A 24,328-nucleotide genomic window follows, 5' to 3' on the forward strand; every position below is an offset into this window, starting at 1 on the left:
TTTAAATTGCCTGACTCTTGTATGTAAATTGGAGCAAGTAACTGAATCACAAGGTTGTTGAAAGGGTTAAATAAAATGATGTAGGTAAAACACTTTTAGCATAGTCCCTTATTATACGTGCTCAATATATGATAACATTGTAACTTTGAGAAATGATCCTCGGATTTCTTATCTGTAAAGTGGTGTTAATAATAGGTCCCACCTCACAGAATAACAAAGTGATTGTTAATAATCTAGCCAATAATTATTAAGCATAGTAAGCATTCAATAAACATTAAATTATAGCTATGACAATTCAATTCATAATCTTAGTTGATTTTTCATAATAGTGCCATATCCTTGCCAACATTTGGTATGATCAGTCTTTTGTTTTTTGGTACGTTTGTCAAAAAATAATTGACCAGATATGTATGGGTCTATTTCTGGATTCTGGATTCTGTCCCATTGATCTGTTTGTCTATCTTTACAACAATACCACACTATCTTGATAATTATAGCTTCATAATAAGTCTCGAAGTCAGGTAGTATAAGAACTCCAACTGTGTTGTTCTTTTCCAAAGTTGTTTTAGCTGTATTAACCTTTGCATTTCTGTATGAATTTTAGAATCAGCTTTTCAATTAAAAAAAAAAAAAAGCCTGCTGTGATTTTGATTAGGATTATACATAATACATAGATCAAGTTGGGAGACTTGATATCTTATCAATATTGAGTCTTCCATTCCATATATCTTTATTCATTTAGGTCATCTTTAATTTCTCATGTCTAGGTTTTGTAGTTTTCAGTGCATAGGTTTTGCACATCTTTTGTCAAGTTTATCCCTAAAATTTTTATATTTTTTATGCTATTGTGCTATTCCAGGCAGTTGGGATTTTGTTGATACAAAGTTCTAGTCTAAACTTGATCTCTATATTGGATTACATTTTGGCCTATATTCCATGACAAATAGAATTTATTACTTATTAGAAAGTACTTCTATTAAAGTATTAAATAAAGAACTTCTTTAATTTTTCTCACTTTTGTCAAACTACTTTTCCCTGAAGGAGCTCAGCTGTATTTCTCTGGTTGGTCTAGATTTTTATAATTTTGAAGAAGAAATAAGACTTTATATAAAAGGTCTTGTGTTTTTATTGCAATCTTTAAACATACAAATTCATTTAAGCTTCCATTCATTAATTTATTTAACATGTTGAATTTTATCAAATGAATTTTAACTTTAGCTATTGAAATGATTATGTTTTTCTTCCTTAATGTGATGTGTTAATGTAATGAATGCTATTTGTGGATTTTCTAATATATCTCCTTTGCATTTCTGGGAAAATCCCAAACTGGTAATGATGTATTACTCATGTCAGTGATTTGAGAATGCACATTTGCCCACTTTTTACAACTCTCAAATTATCATACATCTAGTGGCATTTCGTAATCTCCATTGGCCGAATAATAGTTGCAATTGTGGGTGTCTTTGCTTGTTCATTCAGTAACAACAAAAGCATCAGTACCAAAACTTAAAAGAATGGGTGTCAGCAGCAGCTTCGAGACAGTGGTGAACACTCTTTTAAACCCTTGAAACCACATGGTTACAGGGAAGAGTCTTGAAAAGGAGGAGAAGGCAGATATCAACCATGTTTCATCAACACATCCACAACAGGATTTAAAAAATAGATTTATTTTACATAATTCCAAAGCCATCATGAGAGCTTAGATTTTAGGTTTGTTTTTGGTTTTTTTTAGATTTGAACCCGTGGCCTTGGTGTTGTTAGCACCACACTCTCGCAAGTGAGCCACGGGCCGACCCAGATTTTAGGTTTTTTAATGGGTTCTTTTAAGAAAGGATTAAGTTGCTTGAAAAAAAATGGATATCCATTACTCTGAGTTGAAAATAATTCCAAAGAATCAGAGTCTGAATGCAAAGTTGTTTTAGGAATAATTTAACAGATATATTTTGCAAGTATTTTCCTTTTTATATATGTATAAGAGCTTTATATGATAAAAATCTGTGTGTAAATTTAAAAGACCCTTTCAATAAGCATGAAATAAAAATTCCAAATGATAAGGTATGTATCATTGTTTAATTGCAATCATTTTTCTTTCTTAGAGATACATACAATAATGGTGCACTAAAAGTCAGTGGCATCTTAGATTTGATGTGATGCAGTATTTTAAATTAGACATTGCTGGATTTTGTTTGCTAAGATTTTATTTAGAATTTTTTAATTTCTATGTTTATTATTGTTTTAAAATATAGATTTTATTTCTGTTTAGGTATGGTGAGGACAACAGATCAGGAGACTATTGCCATTGAAAAGATAATTTATTATTCACAGTTATCAAGAAGAGGGAGACATGACACACGATGCACAGCCACAGAAAAGAACACAAAGGTCGGTAGCTGGTGGGGGACTGCAGGAGATCCTTTATTGGTTTTTGTTTTGTTTTCGGCAGATGGCCAGTAAGGGAATCCGAACGCCTGGCCTTAGAATTGTGGTTTTTGAGGGGAGGAATAGTCAAGGCAGGGTAAACAGGTTAAACAGATTTGGGATTGGCTAGTTTGAATAATTTCAGTGGGCTTCATGGTGTATTGGCTGTCCCTAGTTGTCTAATACCTGACCCTAACATGATGAGGGCAGGGAAACAGTGGCTCAGAGTATGAGAGCCACATAAAGAAGGTAATTGAGGGGTCTGGGCTTTCAATTGGTTAGTTTGCTTAGGAAAGACAAGTTTACAGGGGAGTCTTTGCTATCTCTAGGAGTCAGTTAATCCTGGGAGGGGCAGTTCTTCCCTGGTCAGCAAGGCCCCTATAGTTTTTCTTTCTTATACAGTACTTGTCAATTTTGGCATCCTAGTTATACTATCCTCATAGAATGACTTGGGAATAATCTCTTAACACTTGGAAGAGCTTATATGATTGAAATTGTTTTTTTAAATATTGGTTTTTAAAAACTTGCCTATAAAATGTCTTGCCTTGGTATTTATTTTGTAGGAAGATTTTCACACAAATTCTAAGGTCTTTAATGTATGAAGGACTGTTCAGCCATTATACTTCTTCTGGAATTTGTTTTGGCATGTTATTTTTTTCTAGGAATTTATCCATATTAGTTGTCTTTTTGGCATAAACTGTCCCTGATATCCTTATCTTTTTTGTATGCTTTTGTAGTTAGTCCTTTTTTATTCCTAATATTTATGTGTGCCTTTCTTTTTTTCCCCCTTCTTGATAAATCTCTCTGGAGGTCTATCTTTCCTCTTTCTGCAGAGAACCAACTTGTGGCATTATTGACTTCTGTATTCTTGTGTTCTATTTCATTGAGTCACATTTTTTAATATGGCCTTCCCGTGTGTTTGTATTTCTTGTTTTTCCAACTTTTTAACTTGGACACTTAGTTCATTAATTCAGTCTCCTTTTTTAAATTTTTTCTTCCCTTAGAAGCATGTTTTAAATAATTATTTTAATTGACAAAAATTATATATATTTATTATGCACAATGTGATGTTTTGATATATATGTACATTGTGGAATAGTTAAATTAAGCTAATTAACATATGCATTACCTTTTATACTTATTATTTTTGTGTGATGAGAACACTTAAAGTCTACTCTGTCAGAAATTTTCAAGTATACAATATAGGCCGGTCTGAGTGCAGTGGTATTTATAGTGAATTGATCATAAGCAGTTACAGATTTCTTTGTTTCTTCTCCACTCCCACTGCTTCATTTGACTAGCCTACAAAAAATTGTTTTTGAAGTATACAATATATTCTTTTTTTTTTTTTTTTTTTTTTTTTTTTTTTTTTTTTTTCTTTTTCGTGACCGGCACTCAGCCAGTGAGTGTACCGGCCATTCCTATATAGGATCCGAACTGCAGCCGCTGGGAGCGTTGCCGCGCTCCCAGCGCAGCACCCTCCCGAGTGCGCCACAGGCTCGGCCCACAATATATTCTTATTAAATGTAGTCACCATGATGTACAACAGATTTCTTGAACTTATTTTTGCTGTCTAACTGAAATTTTATATCCTTTGACCACAGTCATCTTTTATAATGTGAGGGTTTAAGGCTATAAATTTCCCTTGAAATTATACTGTAGTTGTATCCCACAAGTTTTGATACATGATATTTTCATTATGGCTTAGATATAGTATTTGAAATTCCTTGTGTATTTGAGAGGAACATAAATTCTCTAATTGTTGGGAATGGAGTTTTAAGTATCTACAATAAATCAACCTTGTTCTGTCTCTTTATTTTCATGTTTTTTTGTTTGCTTACCTTGACATAATTATGATGAAGTCTTGCACTATGATAGTGCATTTGGCAATTTGGTTATAAATTCTATTTGTTTTTTAGAAAGTTTAAGAGAAATTTCAAAGTATACAGAAGAAGAACATGAAGCCAATGTACCTATTTACCAGCTTTAACAATTATCACTATGTAGTTAATATTATTTTATTTATATCCCTATCTAATTGTGCCCCTTTCTCTGACTTTGATATATTTTAAGCAAATTGTGGACATCATAACATCATATAATTTTATTTATAAATATTAACATTACTATACCATTTCCACCCGTAAAAGCACATCAAATTGTTTTATGTAATCAAATATTTAGTCCTATTCACATTTTCTTTTTTCTTTTTTTTTTTTTTTTTTTTTTTTTTTTCTTTTTTTTTTTCCTTTTTCGTGGCCAGCACTCAGCCAGTGAGTGAACCGGCCGGTCCTATATAGGATCCGAACCCGCGGCGGGAGCGTCGCTGCGCTCCCAGCGCCGCACTCTCCCGAGTGCACCACGGGCTCGGCCCTATTCACATTTTCTTGATTGTCACACACACATACACACAAACACACACACAAGGGCTCTTCACAAAGTTCATGGAAAAATTTGTGTTATCTTTTAGTTCTACTTTTCCATGAACTTTTTGATGTACCCTCATATATGTGTGTGTGTATATATGTGTATGTGTATACATATATATTTCATTTCATTTTTGGTACTATTTTAGTTTTTTTTAGTTGAGATGAAAGTCATATAACTTAAAATTAACCATTTTTATTTATTTTTTATTGAGTCATAATTGATTATACATATTTTGGGGGTTCAACATTGACATGTTGATTAAATCAATATCATTAGCACATGTATTGTTACAAATCATACTTATTCTTTATGCCCCTTATCCAATCTCTCCCCATCCCACTCTCCCTCCCCCCTCTCACCTCTGATAACTCTAGATTTCTTCTCTCTTTCTGAAAGAGTAACAATTACTATGTTGATTTGTTGCTTAGATGATCAGTCCAGTGCTGAGAGGTGTGTTCAGGTCCCCAGCTCTTATCATAGAGCAGATGCTTCTTTGAAGACATCCTCTTCTTTTCTTTGGTCTCTGCTGGTGACTCTCCATGTGTCAATGTACTCGAGTGGCCAGTGGGCCATCTGCATGGTAGTTGTGGCATTTAGCTGCATTTGTGGCAGCCGTGGCTATTGTGGTGGCTGTGGTGGGCCACTCACATGGAAGTGGTGTTTTTGGCGTCCTCCTTGCCTGGTTGCGGGATGAGGGGTCAGTCCCCAGCTCTGTCTGTTTGTACATTCTAAGTTGTTGTGGAGCAGTTGGGTGTGAGGAGGAAAGAGGAAGAAAATAGGGTGGGAGAAGGAGAAAGGAGCAGAGACATCGTTGAGGTCCGCAGCACTTCCCTCATTCCTGCAGGGGAGACCAAGGGGCTTCCAGTGATGGCTTGGTCATTGCTGGGCTGAATGCAGATGTCAGGGGGGTGTGGCTGAAGCCCTCAGCCCTCCACCACTCTGGTGCAGGAGCCTGCAGTGTTTCTTGTGGCAGCTCGGTGGTCGTTGCTGGGCTGGTTGTGTGTGTCAGGGGGCATGGCCAAGGCCTTCAGCTCCCAACCACCCCAATTTGGGAGCCCGAGGCACTTCCTGTTGCAACTCTGTGGTTGTTGCTGGGCTGGTTGTGGGTGTTGGGGAGCATGGCTGAGGCCCCCGCCCCTCCCCAATCCCTGGCTTGGGAGTCTAGGGGGCTTCTGGTCTTTCTTGGTTTTATAGGTGTTCTTTGGTGAAGTGAGACCTTTACTAGTTCATATCAAACTTTGTCTCTGATCTGTGGGTATTTTGTTTCTTCCTTCAGTTCCATGTTGGATTATTCGCTGTTCCCACTACTTAAACTCTGCACTGGAACTAATGTGTTGTCCTTTGCTTAGTTCTGAAATGGGGGAACTTCCTGTAGGGACCAGCACTTGAGCCCTGTGGTTGACCTAAATTGCTGCTTTGCTGCTGATTCTCTGGGGAGGCTGTTTTGCAGCTCAGGTTTTAATGGTTGACTTTGTAGGTACTTCCGGGTCTCGTGAGATTCAGTGCACATGGGTTGTGTAGAAACTGGTCTGGGCCTGAGTCTTTTCAGCAAACTGCTCCCCCTGCAGTTCTATGTTCCTGACCAGTCTACACAGAGTGGTTCTGTGCTGGTTGGAGGGCAGATCAGCTGTCCTTGCTGTGCCCCAACATTCCCCTGGTGGCCTGTCTCCCCCACTGCCCATGCTCCAAACACTTTCCATGTGATGGGCCATGCACTGGTCCCTTGTGATGACTCACCAGCCTCTGAGTGGCTCCTTTTTCCAGTTGTTGTGGCTCCTCACTCCTGTGTGCGATCACAGGAACCCTGTTAGTAGTCCTGCTGGACTGAGGGCCACCAAGACCCTCCTCTCCCCTGCTGCCTCCAAGCAATTTCACAGGAATGGCACAGCTACAGCTTTTGCCAGCTCTTGCTCCATGCACTCACCAGCTCCAGCCTGGATGCCGCCAGGATTCAAAATGGTAGGGGTGATCCTTTCTTTCTCTCATCACGGCTTCTCCTGCCTTCATGTACTCCATAGTTTCTCCCCCTCTTCCCCTGAGCTCTAACGGCCCCAGCTTGACTGTAGTTGCTTTTTAATAGTTGTAAATTGGTTGATTTGTGGGAGTGATGCTGGAGACCATCTATTCTGCCACTTTGACTGGAAGCCCCAAAAGTCAGCATTTTTAAATTAACAACTTAGTAGCATTTAGTATATTCACAATGTTGTGAAAGTGCCATCTCACTTTCAAAACATTTTCATCACCCCCAAATTAAATTTTGTATCTATTTGGCAGTTGCTCCCTGTTTTCCCCTCCCCCAAGCCCACGACATCCACCAATTTGTTTTCTGTCTCTGAATTTACCTATTTTGGATATTTTATTTATATAAAATACATAAATTCCATGTCTATGAAATCATATAATACATATTCTTTAGTGCCTTGTTTCTGTCACTCAGCATAATGTTTTTGAGGTTCAGTCACATTGTAGCATGTATCAGTGCTTCATTCCTTTTTATGGACTAAATACCACATTTTCTCTATCCATTTATCAATTGATGAACAGTAGGGCTATTTCTACTTTTTGGCTATTATAACAGGTGCTGCTGTGATCTCATTTGTGTACAAGTTTATGTTTGAATACCTGTTTTCAATTCTACTGGGCATACGCCTAGATTGGATTTGTTGTGTCATATGATAATTCTATGTTTAACTTCTTAAAGAATTGCCAAACTGTTTTTCATAGCAGTTGCATCATTTTACATGCCCATTAGCAATGCACAAGGATTCTAATTCCTTGACATTCTCATCAATATTTGTTTTTTTCTTTTCATTTTTTTAAATATAGCCGTTCTAGTGAGAATGAAGTGATATCTCGTGTTTTTTTTTGTTTTGTTTGCTTTTTAATCTATTGATATGATTTTTTAAATTTAATGTCTAGATCAAAAATTATTTTCTCAAGATGCAAACTAAGGAAAACATCACAAATTGAATTTAAAGTCAATTGATAAGGAACAATTTTAACACAGAAAGATTAATATCCTTAGTGCATTAAGAATTCTTAAAAATGAATTAGAAAAATCTTAACAGAAATTTGGTTAAAGGCATGAACAGACAAGTCACATACCCCAAAGAAACATACATGGCTAATAAATGCATTCTAAGATGTTCTTGTGCCTGGTTTTGGACAGGAGCAGGGCAGCCCATGGCCCTGCCTCAGTACCCAAGCTGTACTCCCTTGCTTGCCTGGTTGCAGGTGGGTGGGGGCAGGTCCCATTGCCGTTTTGATTAGCATTTTCCTAATGGCTATGGACCTTGATCATGTTTTTATATGGTTTTTGGCCATTAGTATGTCTTCTTTGGAGAAATGTCTATTCAAGTCCTTTGCCCGTTTTTAACTGGGTTGTGTTGGATTGTTTCTTTTTGTTGTTGTTGTGTGCGGTTTTTTAAAAAAATTCTAGATCCTTATCAGATATATGATTTGCAAGTATTATCTCCCATCTGTGGGCTATCTTTTCACTCATCATAGTGTCCTTTGCACAAAAGTTTTAATTTCTTTTTTCTTTTGTTGCTTGTCCTTTTGGTGCCATATCTAAGAAACCATTACTAAATTCAAGATCATGAAGATTTACGCCTATGTTTTCTTCTAAGAGTTGTGTGGTTTTAGCTCTTATGTTTAGATCTTTGATCCATTTTTTATTATTTTTTATATATAGTCTGAGGTAATGTTCCAACTTCATTCTTCTTTCATTCAGTTGTCCCAGCACCATTTGTTGAAGAGAGTATTCTTTCCCCATTGAATACTTTTGGCACCTTTGGCCAAAATAATTTAACCACACACGTATGAGTTTATTTCTAGACTCTCAGTTCTATTCCATTAAGTTTATATGTCTATCCTTATGTCAGTACCACATGCTTGCTTACTGCAGCTTTATAGTAAGTTTTGAAATCTGGAAATATAATTCTCTAAAACTATTGTTCTTTTTCAAGATTGTTTTGGCTATTCAGAGTCCCTTGCAATTCCATATTAATTTTAGGATCGACTTTTCCATTACTGTGAAGAAGTCCATGGGATTTTGATGGGGATTGCATTGAATCTGTAGATTGCTTTGAGGAGTATTGCTTTCTTAGCAATATTAAGTCTTCCAATCCATGAGCACATTACATCTTTTTATTTATTGAAATCTTTTTTCAGCATTGTTATGTATTTTCAGTATATAAGAATTTCACCTCCTTGGTTAAATGTATTCCTAAGTATTTTATTTTTGTTAATGCAGTTGTAAATGGATTGTTTTCTTAATTTCATTTTTGGATCGTTTGGATTTTTGTGTGTTGATCTTGTATCCTACAATTTTATCACATTTGTTTATTAGCTGTAATAGTTTTGTGTGCATGTGGATTCTTTAGGATTTTCCATATATAAGACCATGTCATCTGTGAGTAGAGGAGGTTGTTGGTACACAATTATTCATAGTATCCTCTCATAATCCTTTTAACTTGTATAAGTTTTAGTGGTAACATCCCCACATTTATTTCTGATTTTTGTTATTTGTCATCTCTTCTTTGTTAGTCTAGCTAAAAGTTTTTCAGTTTTGCTGATCTTTTCAGGGAACCAACTTTAGTTTCATTTATTCTCTTCATTTTTCTATTCCTGATTTTTAAAATCTCCTCTCTAATCTTTATTATTTCCTTTCTTCTTCTAGATTTTGATTTAGTTTATTCTTTTTCTATTCCTGAAGGTATATTAGGTTGTTTATTTAGGTTTTTTCATTTTTCCTTTTTTTAATGTAGAGATTTGTTTTGTTTCTACTGGGAAAAGGATGAGATAAATAGAGCTGTTTTCCAATTTATGCTCCACTGTGTACATACATACCCACACACACATATACACATATGTACACCAAAAATACCCTAACAACGACAAGAAAAAAAACCGAGAATTAAAAACCAAAACACCCTTAAACTGCACCAATAATTTCAAATGTTGACCAAAGGATAGATCCTGGAGAGAAGTACAAAATGCAAAAATCAAATGACTGAAAAATTCTGAACAAACAGTATTAATATAGAAAATATTTATATTATTGAACTAGTAATAGATGATGTTATTAGTGTCTATAAAACTTTGGAACCACATAGCTGATTTGTTGAATCTAGCCCATACCAGGAAAGATTTTAGGTAGCTTCATTCTATGATGCCTCATCAAAATTTTCTACAAGATCTGGAATAACATCATCATCAATATCTTATGATTTGGGTACTTTGCTAACCAAGAACTGTTTGGTTAATTTCCTAAGGCTTGTTAAGCTGCTGCAGCAAGCTGATTTAATGTTCCAGGAAGCATTTTTGTGTTTGGTTTGGCTTCTGTGTGACTGGTAATTGCAAAGGTGTTAGCAGAGAGGAATGCTTAGACTTTGGGTTATTGAAATGAATAACTGTCTTACTTTTAATCATATTCACCTCTTCAGTGCCAGCTATATTATTCACAACCAGTTTTTTTTTTAGAGAACTCGAGCTTTTTGTCATCAGCTGTAGCTGTCCTGTGTACCACCTTCTTCTTTCTGCAAGCTATGCCCTTGCTCCCTATCTGGACCCTAGCCTGAAGTTTGGCCAATTTTTCTTGATTTCATGCTGTTGTTAAATATAAAGTGGGGAGGGCCCTCCAACACCAACAGGTGACAAGAGCAAGATCCTTTTTTAATATAGGCATTTATTTCTCTAAATTTACTTCTGCACACTGCTTTTGCTGAATCCCATAAGTTTTGATATGTTTATCTATCATCAACCCCTCTAGAGTTACATGTATTTTATTTAGTTCTCTAGTATTTTATTGCTGTCCTTAAAATACACATACACAAAATCATAATATCATTATCATTATTTTATACAATGTTTATTTAAATTCTTTATAGCGTTATTAATTTATTGCTCACTATTTTTTTCTAGCATCTCAGGACTTCTTTCTGATTTTTTTTTTTCTGAAGCATATTCTTTAGAAATTTCTTTCATGTAGGATATGTTGATTATAAACTCTCAGGTCTTTTTAAATCTTAAAATGTCTTTCTTTCACTCTCTTTTGTGAAAAAATAGTTTTGATCATATACAATTGTTTTGTTTGGGAGGTTTTTTTGTTGATTTGGTTGGTTGGTTTTTGTTGTTGTTGTTGTTTTGGTAGCTGGCTGGCATGGGGATCCAAACCTTTGACCTTGGTGTTATAACATACAATTGTTTACTGATAGTTACTTTTATTTTTAACCTTAAAGATATCATTCCTGTGACTTCTACTGCCATTGTTGCTATTAAGACATCTGCTGAAAACTAATTTCAGTACTCTGTGGGTGGTCTGTCTTATCTCTCTAGCTTCATTTTATTTTCCTTGTTTCTCTTTAGAATTCTGTACTTTCACTACATTGGGTATGAGGGGTTTTTAAAATTTTTCTTGGTATATTTAAAGGTAAGCCTTCCTTTATCTGTGGATTCATGCCTTTAGTTTTGAAAAATTGTCAGCTCTTATCTCTTCAAATATTGTCTGTCCTCCATTTTCTTTTTTCTATCCTTCTGAGACTTCAATTACATGTATACTGTATTTTCTAATTCTTTTTTTTTCTATTTTCAAGTCAAGTCTCTTGACTATTTTTAATCTTCTGTTTTTCCTGTGATGTATTCTGTGTAATTTTAAAATCTGTATTCCAATTTAGTAATTCTTTCTTCTGTGTCTAATCTTCTACTTATGTTTTCCAATAACTTTTAAATTTCATCAATTTTTCATTTCTGAAACTTCTGTTTGGCTCTTTTTCAAATTAAACTTTTGATAGTTTTCTTTTCTTTTTTTTTTTTTTGCTTGCTTTTTCCTGTGATTGTTGTTTTATTTTTTTAGACATTAAATAATTACTTTATATTCAGTACTGATTATCCTAATATTGGAAGTCTTATGAGGTGTCTAAATCTGCTGATTCTCTCTCATGGTGGCTTATTTTCTTATGTGTTTGGTACTCTTTGATTGTGAGCTTCTATTTGATTGATCTTACTGTGGAAGGAAACTGGAGCCTTGACTGGGCTTGTCTTCCTCCAAATAGTCATCACAGTTTTTCTTACCAGAAGCCAGGCTACACTTTTCAGCCAGGACCTTTCAGGTTTCTAGTCTTAACTTGAGAATGTTGCATTCTCCTCCTCTATCAGCTGCTTGTCCAAGCCTCAGTTTCTTAGTCACAAAACCTGAGTATTAGCACTGCCCTTAGAGAAACTCTACTCTTTGCTTGTGCTCATCTCTTAGGTTTTAGTTCACAGCATTTGCTTTTCTTTTTAGGGGAGAACAGGGGGTAGGAAGTGGCCTTTGATTTTTGTTATTTCTTATAGCAGAGCACAACCACAAAATAAAGATTTTTTAGGTCAACTTTCTATTTTTTGTTTTGTAGCAAGTGAATCTTCTACAGTACCTAATCTGCTACACTGTCATGGTGGAAGTCTCTATTTTATTTATTTATTTAATTACTTATTTGCTTATTTGTTTGTTTGTTTATGGCTAGTATGGGGATCCAAACCCTTGACCTTGGTGTTATCAGCATTGCAGTCTAACAAAGTGAGCTAAACAGCCAGCCCTCTTTTTATTTTTTAAATCCCTTCTAAAAAATTTTATTTTCAAATAGCATAGGTATAATATACAAAATTCAAAAAAGAACAGAAAGTTATAAAAAAAAAATTGTTCTTAATTCTGTAGCCCCAGGAGTAACTACAAGGTTTTTGGAATTTTTGTAATAAATTAGATTAGGATAAAAGTGAAAATTTAAAATCTTAAAGGAGAAGCATTTTCAAGATATTTTGTAGTCATATATTAAAATAGAACTGATTTTATAGCCTTATAAAATCATTCCAATTGAGAACACTGTACTAGGCCTAAGTGGGTCTAAGTTTTTAGTATACATAGTTCTTCATGTTCAAAGCTCGTCAAGCTAATATTAAGTGGTGGGATTGTATACTAATGGTAATCATTATGTACATGTAATCCCCATGTACACCAAGACACCTTTTCTAAAATTACATAATGCTACAGTGGGGCACACTCTACTCATAAAGTTAAAAGCTTCTATTTGCATTAAATCTAAAATGAGTATTTTAGAAGTATTTGAAAGTGTATAACAGTGCCTTGTCACATAAAAGCAATCGTAATAAGCCAGTACAGAAATGTGATTAGTGATAGGATGAGGAGACTACATCGTCCTAGTCTTTGCTCTGCGTTGAATGTATTCTGGTGCTTTGGCAAGTCATTTAACAAAAAATATTAATTTTCTTATCTGTAGAATGGAAATGGTTTCACCTAAATTGTATAGAGTATCACAGTAGGGAAAGAGAGAGGTTTGTTTTAGATAAAATATTCCATAAAAAATCTTAAGCACTTTAGATGATCATATATTTAACCTCTTTCAGCTATTAAATAACAGAAGAAAATGGAATTGAATATGGTGTCAGCATGGAACAGCCCAATGATTCATTAAGAGTCGACCATAATGATGGTGAAGAGTCAAAAACAGATGCCCAGGCATTTGAGGTAGGGATTCTGCTGGGAACTTTTTTCCATTCTAGGAAAAACAGCGTGCCATTTAGCAACTTTTTCTGCTTAAGTAGTAGTTGTTATGTTTAATGTATTCTAGAATTTTAACATTTAATTATCTACATATTCTATCGTATATTTAATTTTTTTTTTTTAGTGGCTGTCCCCTGTAGGGATCTGAACCTTTGATCTTGGTGTTATCAGCACCATGCTCTCCCACATGTGCTAACTGTGCAGCCCTGTATATTTAAATTTATAATATAGAGCTTTAGTTAAAGTAATGCTTAGACGTATTCATGAAAATTTACATATAAATATATATTTCTTTGTATATAAATTTTTGTGTCGAATTATATACATCATTCCAGGTTGCATTCTCATGGCTAATTTTACTTTATTAAAATTGAGATAATAAAATATAATAAAAATCAACAATATTACTTAAGAAATACTTTCTATTATAATCTGTATGATATGACAATTCTTGCAGAAAGTAAAATGAACTATTAACTGACAAATGAATGCATTCCCATTTATATTATACACATTGTATTTTTTAAAAAATAGTGACAGTGTATTTTACAAAGGCCAAAGTGATTTTTTTTTCCTTTGGAAAAGCATCTAACCTGTGTGGACTCCAGAGATCCTTCCTTTGGACAAAATGACTCTCCTACAGTTTTGTGCATCACTACTCCTGAAGCAAATAATTCACCGACATCACAGAAAATACCAGAGCCTGTGACTCAGACACCGACTCTTTCTGCAGAGCAATTCCATCTATTGGACCAAAATGGGCAAGCTGTTCAATATGAACTTCAGTCATTGGGGGATTCTAATGCACCAATGGTGAGTATATTTTATAAATAACCAGTTTTATGCTATTTAGCAAAATGTATTAGTCTTACTAGGTGACCTTAATTTCTTGACACTATTGATTTACATTGTGTTGAAAGTACTGTTTCCATGGCTTTCATTTTTATGTAAGGGTTTTAAAGGATTTCCTTTCAAGACTACAAATTGTGCTTTAAACCAGTACTTCTTAACTGCTATGTCTAGGCACACTGGTGCTTTGTGATCAGATGGAAACGTGACATAATCTGTAACCAGTGCTAAAGTTCTGGAGTTTACATGTGACTTACATATTAAAATATATGTCTATATACAGTTGATTGAACTCAAGGTGTTGATTTATCAACATCTTACTCTAACTTGCATGCCACATGCTTGTACGCTTTCTTAAAGAAAAAGAAATCAATGGAGGTACCACTGGTATACTGGGAATTAGACATACTGTTGATCTTCATAGGTATGTATGTGTCATGTGAATAACAATGCATAAAGATAAAAAAAGATGAGAATGCTACTTTAAACTGTTAGCTAAAAGAATTTTTGTACAAGTTTATAGTTTGAAGAGGAAAGATGAAAGATGGTTTTGATTGAAATAAGGAAAATTACCAAAATAAACTTCTAAGCTGCTCTCTACTTATAAGAATATACTTGCATAAGTAATACTATGAATAATATGTCTCCTTTGTTCACCTGAATTTTCCAAAATTTCCACAATGAATATTTATTACTTTCATAATAAAAATTAATTTTTTCAAAAGCATAGTAACTTCAGTTATAAGTTATACCACATGTAAACAGCTTGTTTACCTAGAATTAACTCTTGTTTCTATTCCTAGTCTTGAGCATTATAGAGTTAATTAATGTCATTTCACTCTTTTATGATCCAGCTAAATTGAGTCATCTAGATTCTGGGGTATAGAGTAGTTGGGTAAGAGGTTGCTAAGTGTAGGTGGGTCCTTTTTGTTTATGTTTAGGCTCAACATATTTGTGCGCCTATGCCAGATCTGAAAAGCAAAGAAAGAGTAAGCTTCTGTAACCATACTGCATTACCAGCAGAGGTTAATATGCAACAAATAATCTAGGTGTGAACCAACCACATTATAATTTTCATGTCCAGAATGAAACACTAATGTAGTTTTCCCTATTATTTGATATTTATTCTAGTTTCTATCTCAGAACATTTAGAAAGTCTGTACGTTCCAACAGATCAAGGAGTCTAAATGTATAAAGGATTATTATTTAACACATGGTACCTTTTTTAAAAAGCAAAGTTGTTTATTTGTGTGAGTGTAAAAAAAAGTTGGGGTTACCACTCTCTTTGTAATTGGATTAAACTTTCTATAAAAGTGATTATACAGGTGATTTTATTGTTTAGGTAGGAGATGGCACAGAGGGTTATTTGAAACTATGAAGTAGAAAACGTGATATGAAGCATGGAAGTAAACGTAAGAAACGGTGTAAGAAATAATTTTCTTCAAAGAAGTAAAGATCAGAAAGTGATGACATTCTGGGACATTTAGTGGAGCTTTTTGTTTGTTTGTTTATCTTAACAGACTTTATTTTTTGGAGAAGTCTTTGGTTCATGGCCAAAGTGAGCAGAAGGTACAGAGATTTCTATATATGTATATTCTCTGTCCCCACACATGAATTGCCTTTACCATTATCAGCATCTCCCAACAAATGGACCTTTTTGAAAGAAATATAACTTTTTTTTTTCCAATATGACTTTTTATGTAGAAACTGTCAAGGAACTAATAAAGATTATGTAGTGGATGAAGAGGTTTTGGAGAGAAACAGGGTTGGTGTTTAGGTTTATTAGAAATATTGTACACAAAGAGCCCAGTAAGCATAAGACTACTAAGCTATGGTTTTCTGATAGTTTTTATGGTCTGCCTCAAAGAAAATGTAATATAGCAGATGAGTCTTCAAAACTGTTTTTGTTTTCATAGCAAAGACTAAAGATACTTAGCTGTTGTGTGTTTTTTTTTTTAATAGGTAAAGTAATATCACCATTGTCAAATTGCATGAATTGAAAATAGCTTTTTAGGTACCAGATGAAATCAGCTAAGGAGGGAGAAAATGGAAGAAACTTTTCTCCTTTGTTGGGAAACAGTTTCAAAATTAAGGTGATATTCCACAGATCAGTCTTAATTGTGAAATTTTCAAATGATTGAGTAAATTCTAAAAAAATTATGTGTGTTTAATGACTTTAAAAATAAAAACAGCACTCTTATTTTTTAAGAATGAATGAAATCATATTTTTCACAGGTATTTAATCTCATTATAAGGGGTAAAGAATTTATTTTTTAACTATGCCAACAGCAGTTAGTTATTATTATTTTTTTAGTTTTAAAACAGTAGTTGTTTGCACAATTTTACAACTAGTCTACAAACATCAAACCCCTACTAGATTCATTTCCTTAAACTTGCTTCTAATTGTTATTAGTTACCATAGCTCTAATCAAGGTATAACATCAGCTTGTGGGTTCTATTCATTTTCCAATTGGTCTGTATATTCCCCAAGTATCCAGTTGCTAATCACTATATTTCGAAGTTCATCTGCTGTTTTTAAAAATAACTTTTTATTACAAAATGCATATTTACTGTAGAAAATTTTAAGTCTATATATCTGCAAAAGGAAGAAAAAAAAATCAGCCATAAGCATATCACCAAGAGAGAACCACTGGAGATGTTTTGATGCAGAAATTTTGAAATTATATGTGTGAGTGTACATGTGCATGTGTGTATACACAATATAATCAAATGGAGTTTCTCAAATGAAAATTGGCTCACTTTGTGCACTTTATTACAACCTGTGTTTTTGTTCAATAATATGATGTGACTGTCTTCAAGTAATTAAACATCCTCTTCTAAAAATGATGGTTTCCTCTGGTGAACATCAGAATTATTAAAGCTGTCTTTAATAATAAGCAGATCCCTAGGCTCCTTCCTGGTTGGTAAATCTGATATGAGAATCAAGAGCATCTTATCAATTTCTGAGTTTTTTATTCAATCAGTGCTGTGTTGTTGAAAATGGAGGCTATTCCAAATGTTTTCTTGTTATAAATAAATAATTGTGGCTGTTTTTGCACACATCAAGTATTATGGATAACTTCTGGAAATTGGATCACTGAGTCAAAGAACCTTTATCATGTTCTGATGTGAACTGTCACTCACACTCCTAAAAGAAAAGACCAGTGATCACTGCACAGTTGGAAATAGCACTGTCCATCTGCCCCCAGCTTAGCCAGCACTGGGCATTAAAATGTTTTTACTGTCTTCCAATATTATAGGCTCATTTATTTATTTACTTATTCAGTAGTTGGGGGGGGCTTTTTTTTTTTTTTTTAAAGCCCCTGGCCAGTAAGGGGACCCAAACCCTTGACCTCGGTGTTATCAACACTGCACTCTAACCAGCTGAGCTACCCAGCCAGCCCTAACTCATTCGGTAGTTCTACTTTGCTTAATCACTTTGGGCCAGGACCCTCAAGGTGCTGAAGCCCCCATGGTGACTAAAGAAAGACATGGTTGCTGACCTTGTGCTGTTCCCAGTTTAGTAAGAGAGTACTAAGAAGAGGGCCTACATAGAGTAGGCAGCCAGTGAATGTGAGTGGTCATTATTAGGTAACCTGTGATGGAGCAAGTGATTTATAAGTGTCTCCATGAATCAGGCTGTCAGTTTGTTCACTGACACCTCCTCAGGTTACTTCCCTTTCTGGTGTGTCTCTAGAACCTGTTCCTTATATGGAGGGTATGTCGCCTGTAGTGAGTTTCGGGAGTCCCCCTGCATCTGGGCATCCCTCACCAGCATCTAGTGAGCAGCTGGGCATGGAAAAGAACCAAACAGACCATTGCTGAGCATCTGCTGTGTATATCCACAATGCCAGGTCCTCATGGAGTACCCTGGAGGGTATTAACAATCACTTCTCCCAGTCACTTCCTCTGTGGCCAGTTTTAGATAGATGAGGACTGGTCTAGCTCCAACCACAACTTCCCTGCCACCCAAAATAATCTTGAGCAAATCAACACAGCTAAATGAAAAAGGGGCTTCCAGGTCAGACATTGATTTCTCCCCCAGTTACTCTGAAGAAACCCTAGGGAGGATTTGAAAAATCAGTAGAGTTAAGTGGATGGTAGAACCAACAGTTTTCTTACTAGATGGATTAAAATGAAATGGATTAAAATAGAGTGGCATCCATGGGTGGTGTTTGGGAAGTGGAGACACCATTGGTGCATGCAGAGAATGATTCAGGCTGCAGATAAGAGTCACCTGGGAAGATTTAACAGTCCTGATTTCTAAACTGTGCCCCAGTCCAATTATACCAGGATCTCTGAAGGTGAGGCCAGGATCCTGCCATTCCAAAGCCTCTCAGCTGATTCCAATGGGCAGCCTCTTTGAGAACCATTAGTTTAGAGACCCCTCCCTCCCCATTGGACTCTGGGGGTTTCTGCCCCACCCAAGCCTGGTCTCAAGGTGGATGGAGATGGGTGGATCTCTGAGGGGGTCTCCAGCTCTCTTGCTCCTGGAACTACTGCTTCCTCTGAGCCATCCTTCCTTTCTCCTTCCTACCAGAGCCATGGTTAAGGGGTGAAGAATTTAAAACAACGTAGTTAGTGTTGCCTTCTAAAGTCCAGCAGGGTTTTTATATTGTTTTTGTCTTTTTTTACGTTAGGTAACATCATCAAATATTCAGAGACGGTACAAAATAGTGGTTAAAGAGAGTCAGATTACTTGGGTTTGAATTTTAGCTCACCGCTAAATAGCTCTGTGTAATTTTGCATGAGTTTTATAACCTCTGTGTGACAGTTTCCACATTTACAAAATCTATATACTTCATATACATGTGACAAGGATTAAATGAGGTAGTACATCTGAAGTCCTGTCACTTAGTATGCACTCAACAAATGTAAACAGTTATAATGAGAGTTTGCAGTTGCTTTTTCATGCCAAAGTGATAAGAAGTATAGTAAGATATTTTTATCTCAAGAAACTTGATAAACATTGGGGGAAGGAAACAATTCCTACTCCTAATTTCTAGAGAATGTTTATCATTATTTCTAAAGCATTCTACCTTGTTCAAGTTTTTTCCCCCCAGATTTAATTTTTTTCAAATTTAAATTCACATTTCTTCAAATGACCTTCTTAAACCTGAAATGCAGTCTCTAGCAAGCATCACCTACTGGGAAAGTGGGTTGAAATGGTTAAGAAGAATTACCTGCCCGAGAGAGGACAGCAGACTTTGAGTAAAATGGTAAAACTATGTCAATAGGAGAGTAGTATGTTAGGTAATAAAGTGTATAGGGTGCCCAAAAAGTCCGGAAACATCAGATAAACTTAGTTTCAAATAGTGTGTTAGTTATGTTTTCAAATGATAGATTCAAAATGTTTTTCTTCAACTGCAGATATCTTAGTTGGTATTTCTCTGAATTTGAGACAGTGGGTTCAGTTGTTAAACTAAAAAAAAGTACAATAAATACACTATTTTCCCTGTGTTTTAGGACTTTTGGGGCACTCTATACTATTCTTTATGGACCAAGACAAGGTATTTATAAATACAGAGATACAAAAATAAATCCTGTTTAATTAGACATCTAACAAGTTACCGTCTTTAAACTAATGAAAAAGACTTAAAATATGGGACAAATAATTGCCACACAAATAGATCAAACGTGTACAGGTAATACAATAAATAGTGAAAAGTAAAGTATTGAATCTAGTCAGAGCCTTGTGCATGTATAATGGTTAAGACCATAGGATGTAGAGTGAGACTGCCTGTTTGAATCCTGGCTTCACCACTTATCAGTTGTAAGGTCTTGGAAAAATTTTTATGTCTCAATGTTTTCATCTATATAATGGGGGAAGTGATAGTATTGGCTATACAGGTGGGTGTGTGTTTAATAATTTATGTAACTAATAATTCTGTTTAATCAGTGTAGGCATATGCATTTGATTTTTTTTTTTTTTAAATGCTTCCAAGATGATCGTTGCCAGCCCATCAGAAAATGGACAGGTGCTTCGTGTAATTCCATCTATGCAGACAGGAATGGCGCAAGTGATTATACCTCAGGGGCATCTTGTGGATGTGAATAGTCCTCGGGGTGAGTAGTAATGGGATATGGGGGATTTAAGAACATTTAAAAGAACAAATATATATTTTAGAAAATTGCCTCATGAAAGTCAGTGCTAACATTGATCTCTTTAGATAAGATTGTGAACTGAATAACTAGAAAAAATTTTCTTGGCCCAAATAAATTTCAAGTTCGTTTTTCAACTCCTGTCTAGGTTAGCTGTCTGTTTCATTTTGGAATTCTATGAAGCTGGTTGACTCCTGCTTCCTCCCAAATGACCAGTGAGCATAAAATGAATTGTTCTTAATTACAATAACAATAATAATAACAGCAACAATAACAAGAATAGAGTGCTAATAGCTGCAGGATAAGTTTTTATATTTGTAGTTTTACCGATATTTTTGTTAGCCATGTGACTCATTAGTTTTTAACTATCCTTTTTATCCTCTTGCTCTTTTCCTCTTTTTTTTGTCCCTTCAAATTTAGAAAGTAGAATCATGCTCCCTATTCTTTTTATGTAGATAACCCTAACCCTAACCCATAGAACTTCACTTGTTTGGTGATATCCCTGTCAGTTCTCTTTCTTTTGCTCCCCTTCTTTTTCCATCTATTTGAATCTCTTTTCTAACATCATAGCTACATTGTTTTGTTGTTCTCTCATAGATAATGGCTTAGGATAGATATTTTTACCTTAGTGCTATGATTGTCTTTGTTAATAGTTGTTAAAACTTAAGAAAAAAGCATAGTTTGCATAAAATACTATACACATAGTATATAAACAAAGAAAGAGTTTTACATTTTCCTATTATACTGTGAAATTCTTAACATAAGAATTATTTCTACCATTTTTATATTCTAGCTATTCAATATAAGTTCCAAAATTTAATTACAAAATTACAGTAGTCAGTATTTAAAAGTAAACACGTTTATCAGAAAAATTCTCAATAAAGCATTGTAAATTTTGTTATCTTTAGCTTCAGAGTAGTTCTTCCTTTTCCTATTACAAATATATAAATTCTAGTTAGGTACATTCTCAGGGTGTTATTCAAGATTCTCTTGTTGCTTTGTTCTTGTTCCTGTTGTTAAGATGTCTCTGAAGAAAAACCCAGTGACAGAAACTTACCAACTGTAAGAGTGGATGCTCTAGCAGACAATACCAGTAGTTACATTCTTCATCCGCAAGCATCCCTCTCATTGCCCAAAAAGTCAGTGACCAGGTGAGTCAGTGGGAAAGAGGAGCTTATCTTTTGAAATCACCATGGAAATCTTTCTATAAATCAGCATATTTAAAACTGGCTGACTACAGCAAAGATCAGAAATTCAGAAAATAGACGAAACTATCGTCAAATATATCTTTAATTAATGGCATCTTGGCAATAAGGAGGTTACTCTAGAAGCTATAAATGTCAGAAATGTTACTTTTTCTTAGTGACACGTGCCTGTTATCTTTTGAAACAATATGAAAATATCTGACCCTAATAGAGTTTTTAGAATAAAGAAATATTCATTTTAGTTCCTAAAATTTTTAATGGTTTCATCACGTTTTTATATATATAATTTCTCTGTGGTAAAATGTTTCAAATGTTTTTTGCTAACTTCTGTTTCAGTTTTTATTTTTGCCTTTAAATAACAGTTTGTGATAATTTAGGTAAATATGTACATAATTTATGTATTATTCATGTTCTTTTAATTGTTCTATAAATATTTTTGAATTAAGATATTTAAGACGTTTAATTATAGAACTTACATATTGTTATTCTTAACAAGTCATCTGAATATGTTTTATTAGCTCATTTTTTGATAAATAGATTATAATTATAATCATTATAATTATATAATGAGAAGAGTACAATATAAGCTTTGGGAGAGATACTTGTATGTTAGGTGTTTGAATTTGTGGAGACTACAGGTACCTGGAAAAACAAACTTAGGCCTTTTATCTATTTATTTTTGTAGTTGTTGTTTTTATTTATTTTATTCTAGTTTTTGTGGCTGGCTGGTATGAGGATTTGAACTCATGACCTAAGTGTTATAAGGCTGCACTCTAACCAACTGAGCTAACTGGCCAGCCATATGCCTTTAATTTAGCAGTTAAGAAAATGGTAATGATTAAAGAAAATGATCATCAGTTAACACACCCATCAGATCAATCCGTAGTTATTGTTGAAGTTTCTTATTGATGAGCTCAATATGTGGTCTTTGACACTAAGAGGATAAGTAGTTGAATGCCGTGTGTGTGTGTGTGTGTGTGTGTGTGTGTGTGTGTGTGTGTGTGTGTGTGTGTGTGTGTGTGTGTGTGTGTGTGTGTGTGTGTGTGTGTGTGTGTGTGTGTGTGTGTGTGTGTGTGTGTGTGTGTGTGTGTGTGTGTATGTGTGTGTGTGAACTATATGTTTATATTTATATTCCTTCCTTATCCCAGAATGCTTGAAGAACCTTTTCTGGCTCCTCTTCAGCCACTTTCTTCTAACACACCTGTATGGGCCTGCCGTCTTAGGAGCTGTGAGGTGAGTTAAAAATAATTCTCACCTAGAATCACTTAACTGGTTGTAACCACAATTCATCCCAAAATGCCCACTTTTGAGTATAACTTACATAGGCCATAATATTTTGTTTGTGCTAAATCTGATCTTTTATCTATTCTTTTATTCTTTAGAGACTGTAAGTTCTGTTAAAGCAGATCTATTCTTTTAGAGATTTATCTGTTCTTTAGAGATTGTAAGATCCGTTAAAGCAGAGGTCATATAAGTCTCTTTATGCTTCACTAACCTTTCTTCTCTTACAGCTCTCTTTCCTTGTCTTCCATGAAATTTCACTACATCATGTTTCTCTACTTTTTTGTTTTTTGACCATTCCTTCTCTTTCTTTGCTTGCACTTATTTCTTTTCATATTCTCAGTAGAAATTCTCCAAAGCTCACTTTTTGACCTTGTCTTCTTTCTCTACATTTTTTTGTCTTAGGGACAAATGTTGACTTTCAGCTGTCTTGTTTATAAAAATGATTTCCAAGTCTGTATCACCATTTTTTTTTTTTTTTTTTTTTGTCTATTTCATGACCGGCACTCAGCCAGTGAGCGCACCGGCCATTCCTATATAGGATCCGAACCCGGCGGGAGCGTTACCGCGCTCCCAGCGCCTCACTCTCCCGAGTGTGCCACGGGCTCGGCCCTGTATCACCATTTTTTAAATTTTGCTCTTGCTCTTGTCCCACATCTCCAGCTACTTACTTGAAGTTTCGTTTGGATTTCATCTCAAGTTTACCATATCCTAAACTGAAATCATCTATTATACCACAACTAGTTCTGCTTCCTAAATTCCTTGTCTGTGTAATGACAAATACCATTTCCTTACACATCTAGGCAAAAAGTTTTAGGCTAATTTATTTCCTTACCACATTCAGGTAGTCACCATATTCTTTTAGTTTTTCCTTTAAAGTATCTTTTGGCCATAGACTTTATATTCTTTGCTTGATTACAGTAATAGCCTTCCCTCTACTCTCTTTGACTCTTTCTTTCTGGTTCCTAATGTGTATTTTTCTAAAACTGCTTGACTTTAAATATTGCTTTCATTGTCTTTTCTTACTGCGCAACAAGTTCAGTGTTATTTTTTCCACACTGTTTACCCACTGTAGCTAGTTTTCAAGGTCTTCTATAATCAGGTATCATCCTATCTTGTCCCATTTTCTTTTCTACTTTTCTTCAATCATCTTTCATTCTTGTTAGCCTAGTTCTCCTACTTTCTACAAACACTCCAGAATCTTTCTTTACTTCTGCCTTTACTCAATTTTATTTCCATTTCCTATATATTATTTTTTTCTTCTACTTACCATTTCTAAATATTTTTAAATTCCCAATGCAAGTTCTATGTATCTTTACTATAAATTATCTGCTTATCTAATGATTATTATAGCCTTTACATATTTCTCTCTTTAAATTCTTTGGTATTTATTGTAATTACCATTCTTAATTTTTTACTGTGGGTTTTTCATTATTATGTAACAATTAGACTTTTTGAGGGAAGGGACCATGCCTCCCCTATA

At 34.7% G+C, this 24,328-nt stretch overlaps 1 protein-coding gene and 1 pseudogene across 2 annotated transcripts in view; one reads left to right on the forward strand and one right to left on the reverse strand.

Moving 5' to 3' along the window:
• Positions 1-10,039: 10,039 nt before the first annotated feature.
• Positions 10,040-10,450, reverse strand: LOC134369669 (transcription factor BTF3 homolog 4-like; annotated as a pseudogene).
• A 2,844-nt stretch (positions 10,451-13,294) lies between these two features.
• CARF (calcium responsive transcription factor) overlaps positions 13,295-24,328 on the forward strand; it is a 51,739-nt gene continuing 40,705 nt past the window's right edge. The window contains exons 1-5 of one of the 2 annotated variants that reach the window (XM_063105535.1): positions 13,295-13,372; positions 13,994-14,221; positions 20,203-20,323; positions 21,381-21,510; positions 22,713-22,797. In XM_063105535.1, the coding sequence (XP_062961605.1) occupies positions 13,295-13,372; positions 13,994-14,221; positions 20,203-20,323; positions 21,381-21,510; positions 22,713-22,797 (642 nt within the window). Of the gene's footprint in view, positions 13,373-13,993; positions 14,222-20,202; positions 20,324-21,380; positions 21,511-22,712; positions 22,798-24,328 lie in introns of those variants that run through there. The other variant, XM_063105527.1, reaches the window with a different exon arrangement.

The sequence above is a fragment of the Cynocephalus volans genome, chromosome 1, assembly GCF_027409185.1.
Source record: "Cynocephalus volans isolate mCynVol1 chromosome 1, mCynVol1.pri, whole genome shotgun sequence".
NCBI classification, from domain to species: domain Eukaryota; kingdom Metazoa; phylum Chordata; class Mammalia; order Dermoptera; family Cynocephalidae; genus Cynocephalus; species Cynocephalus volans.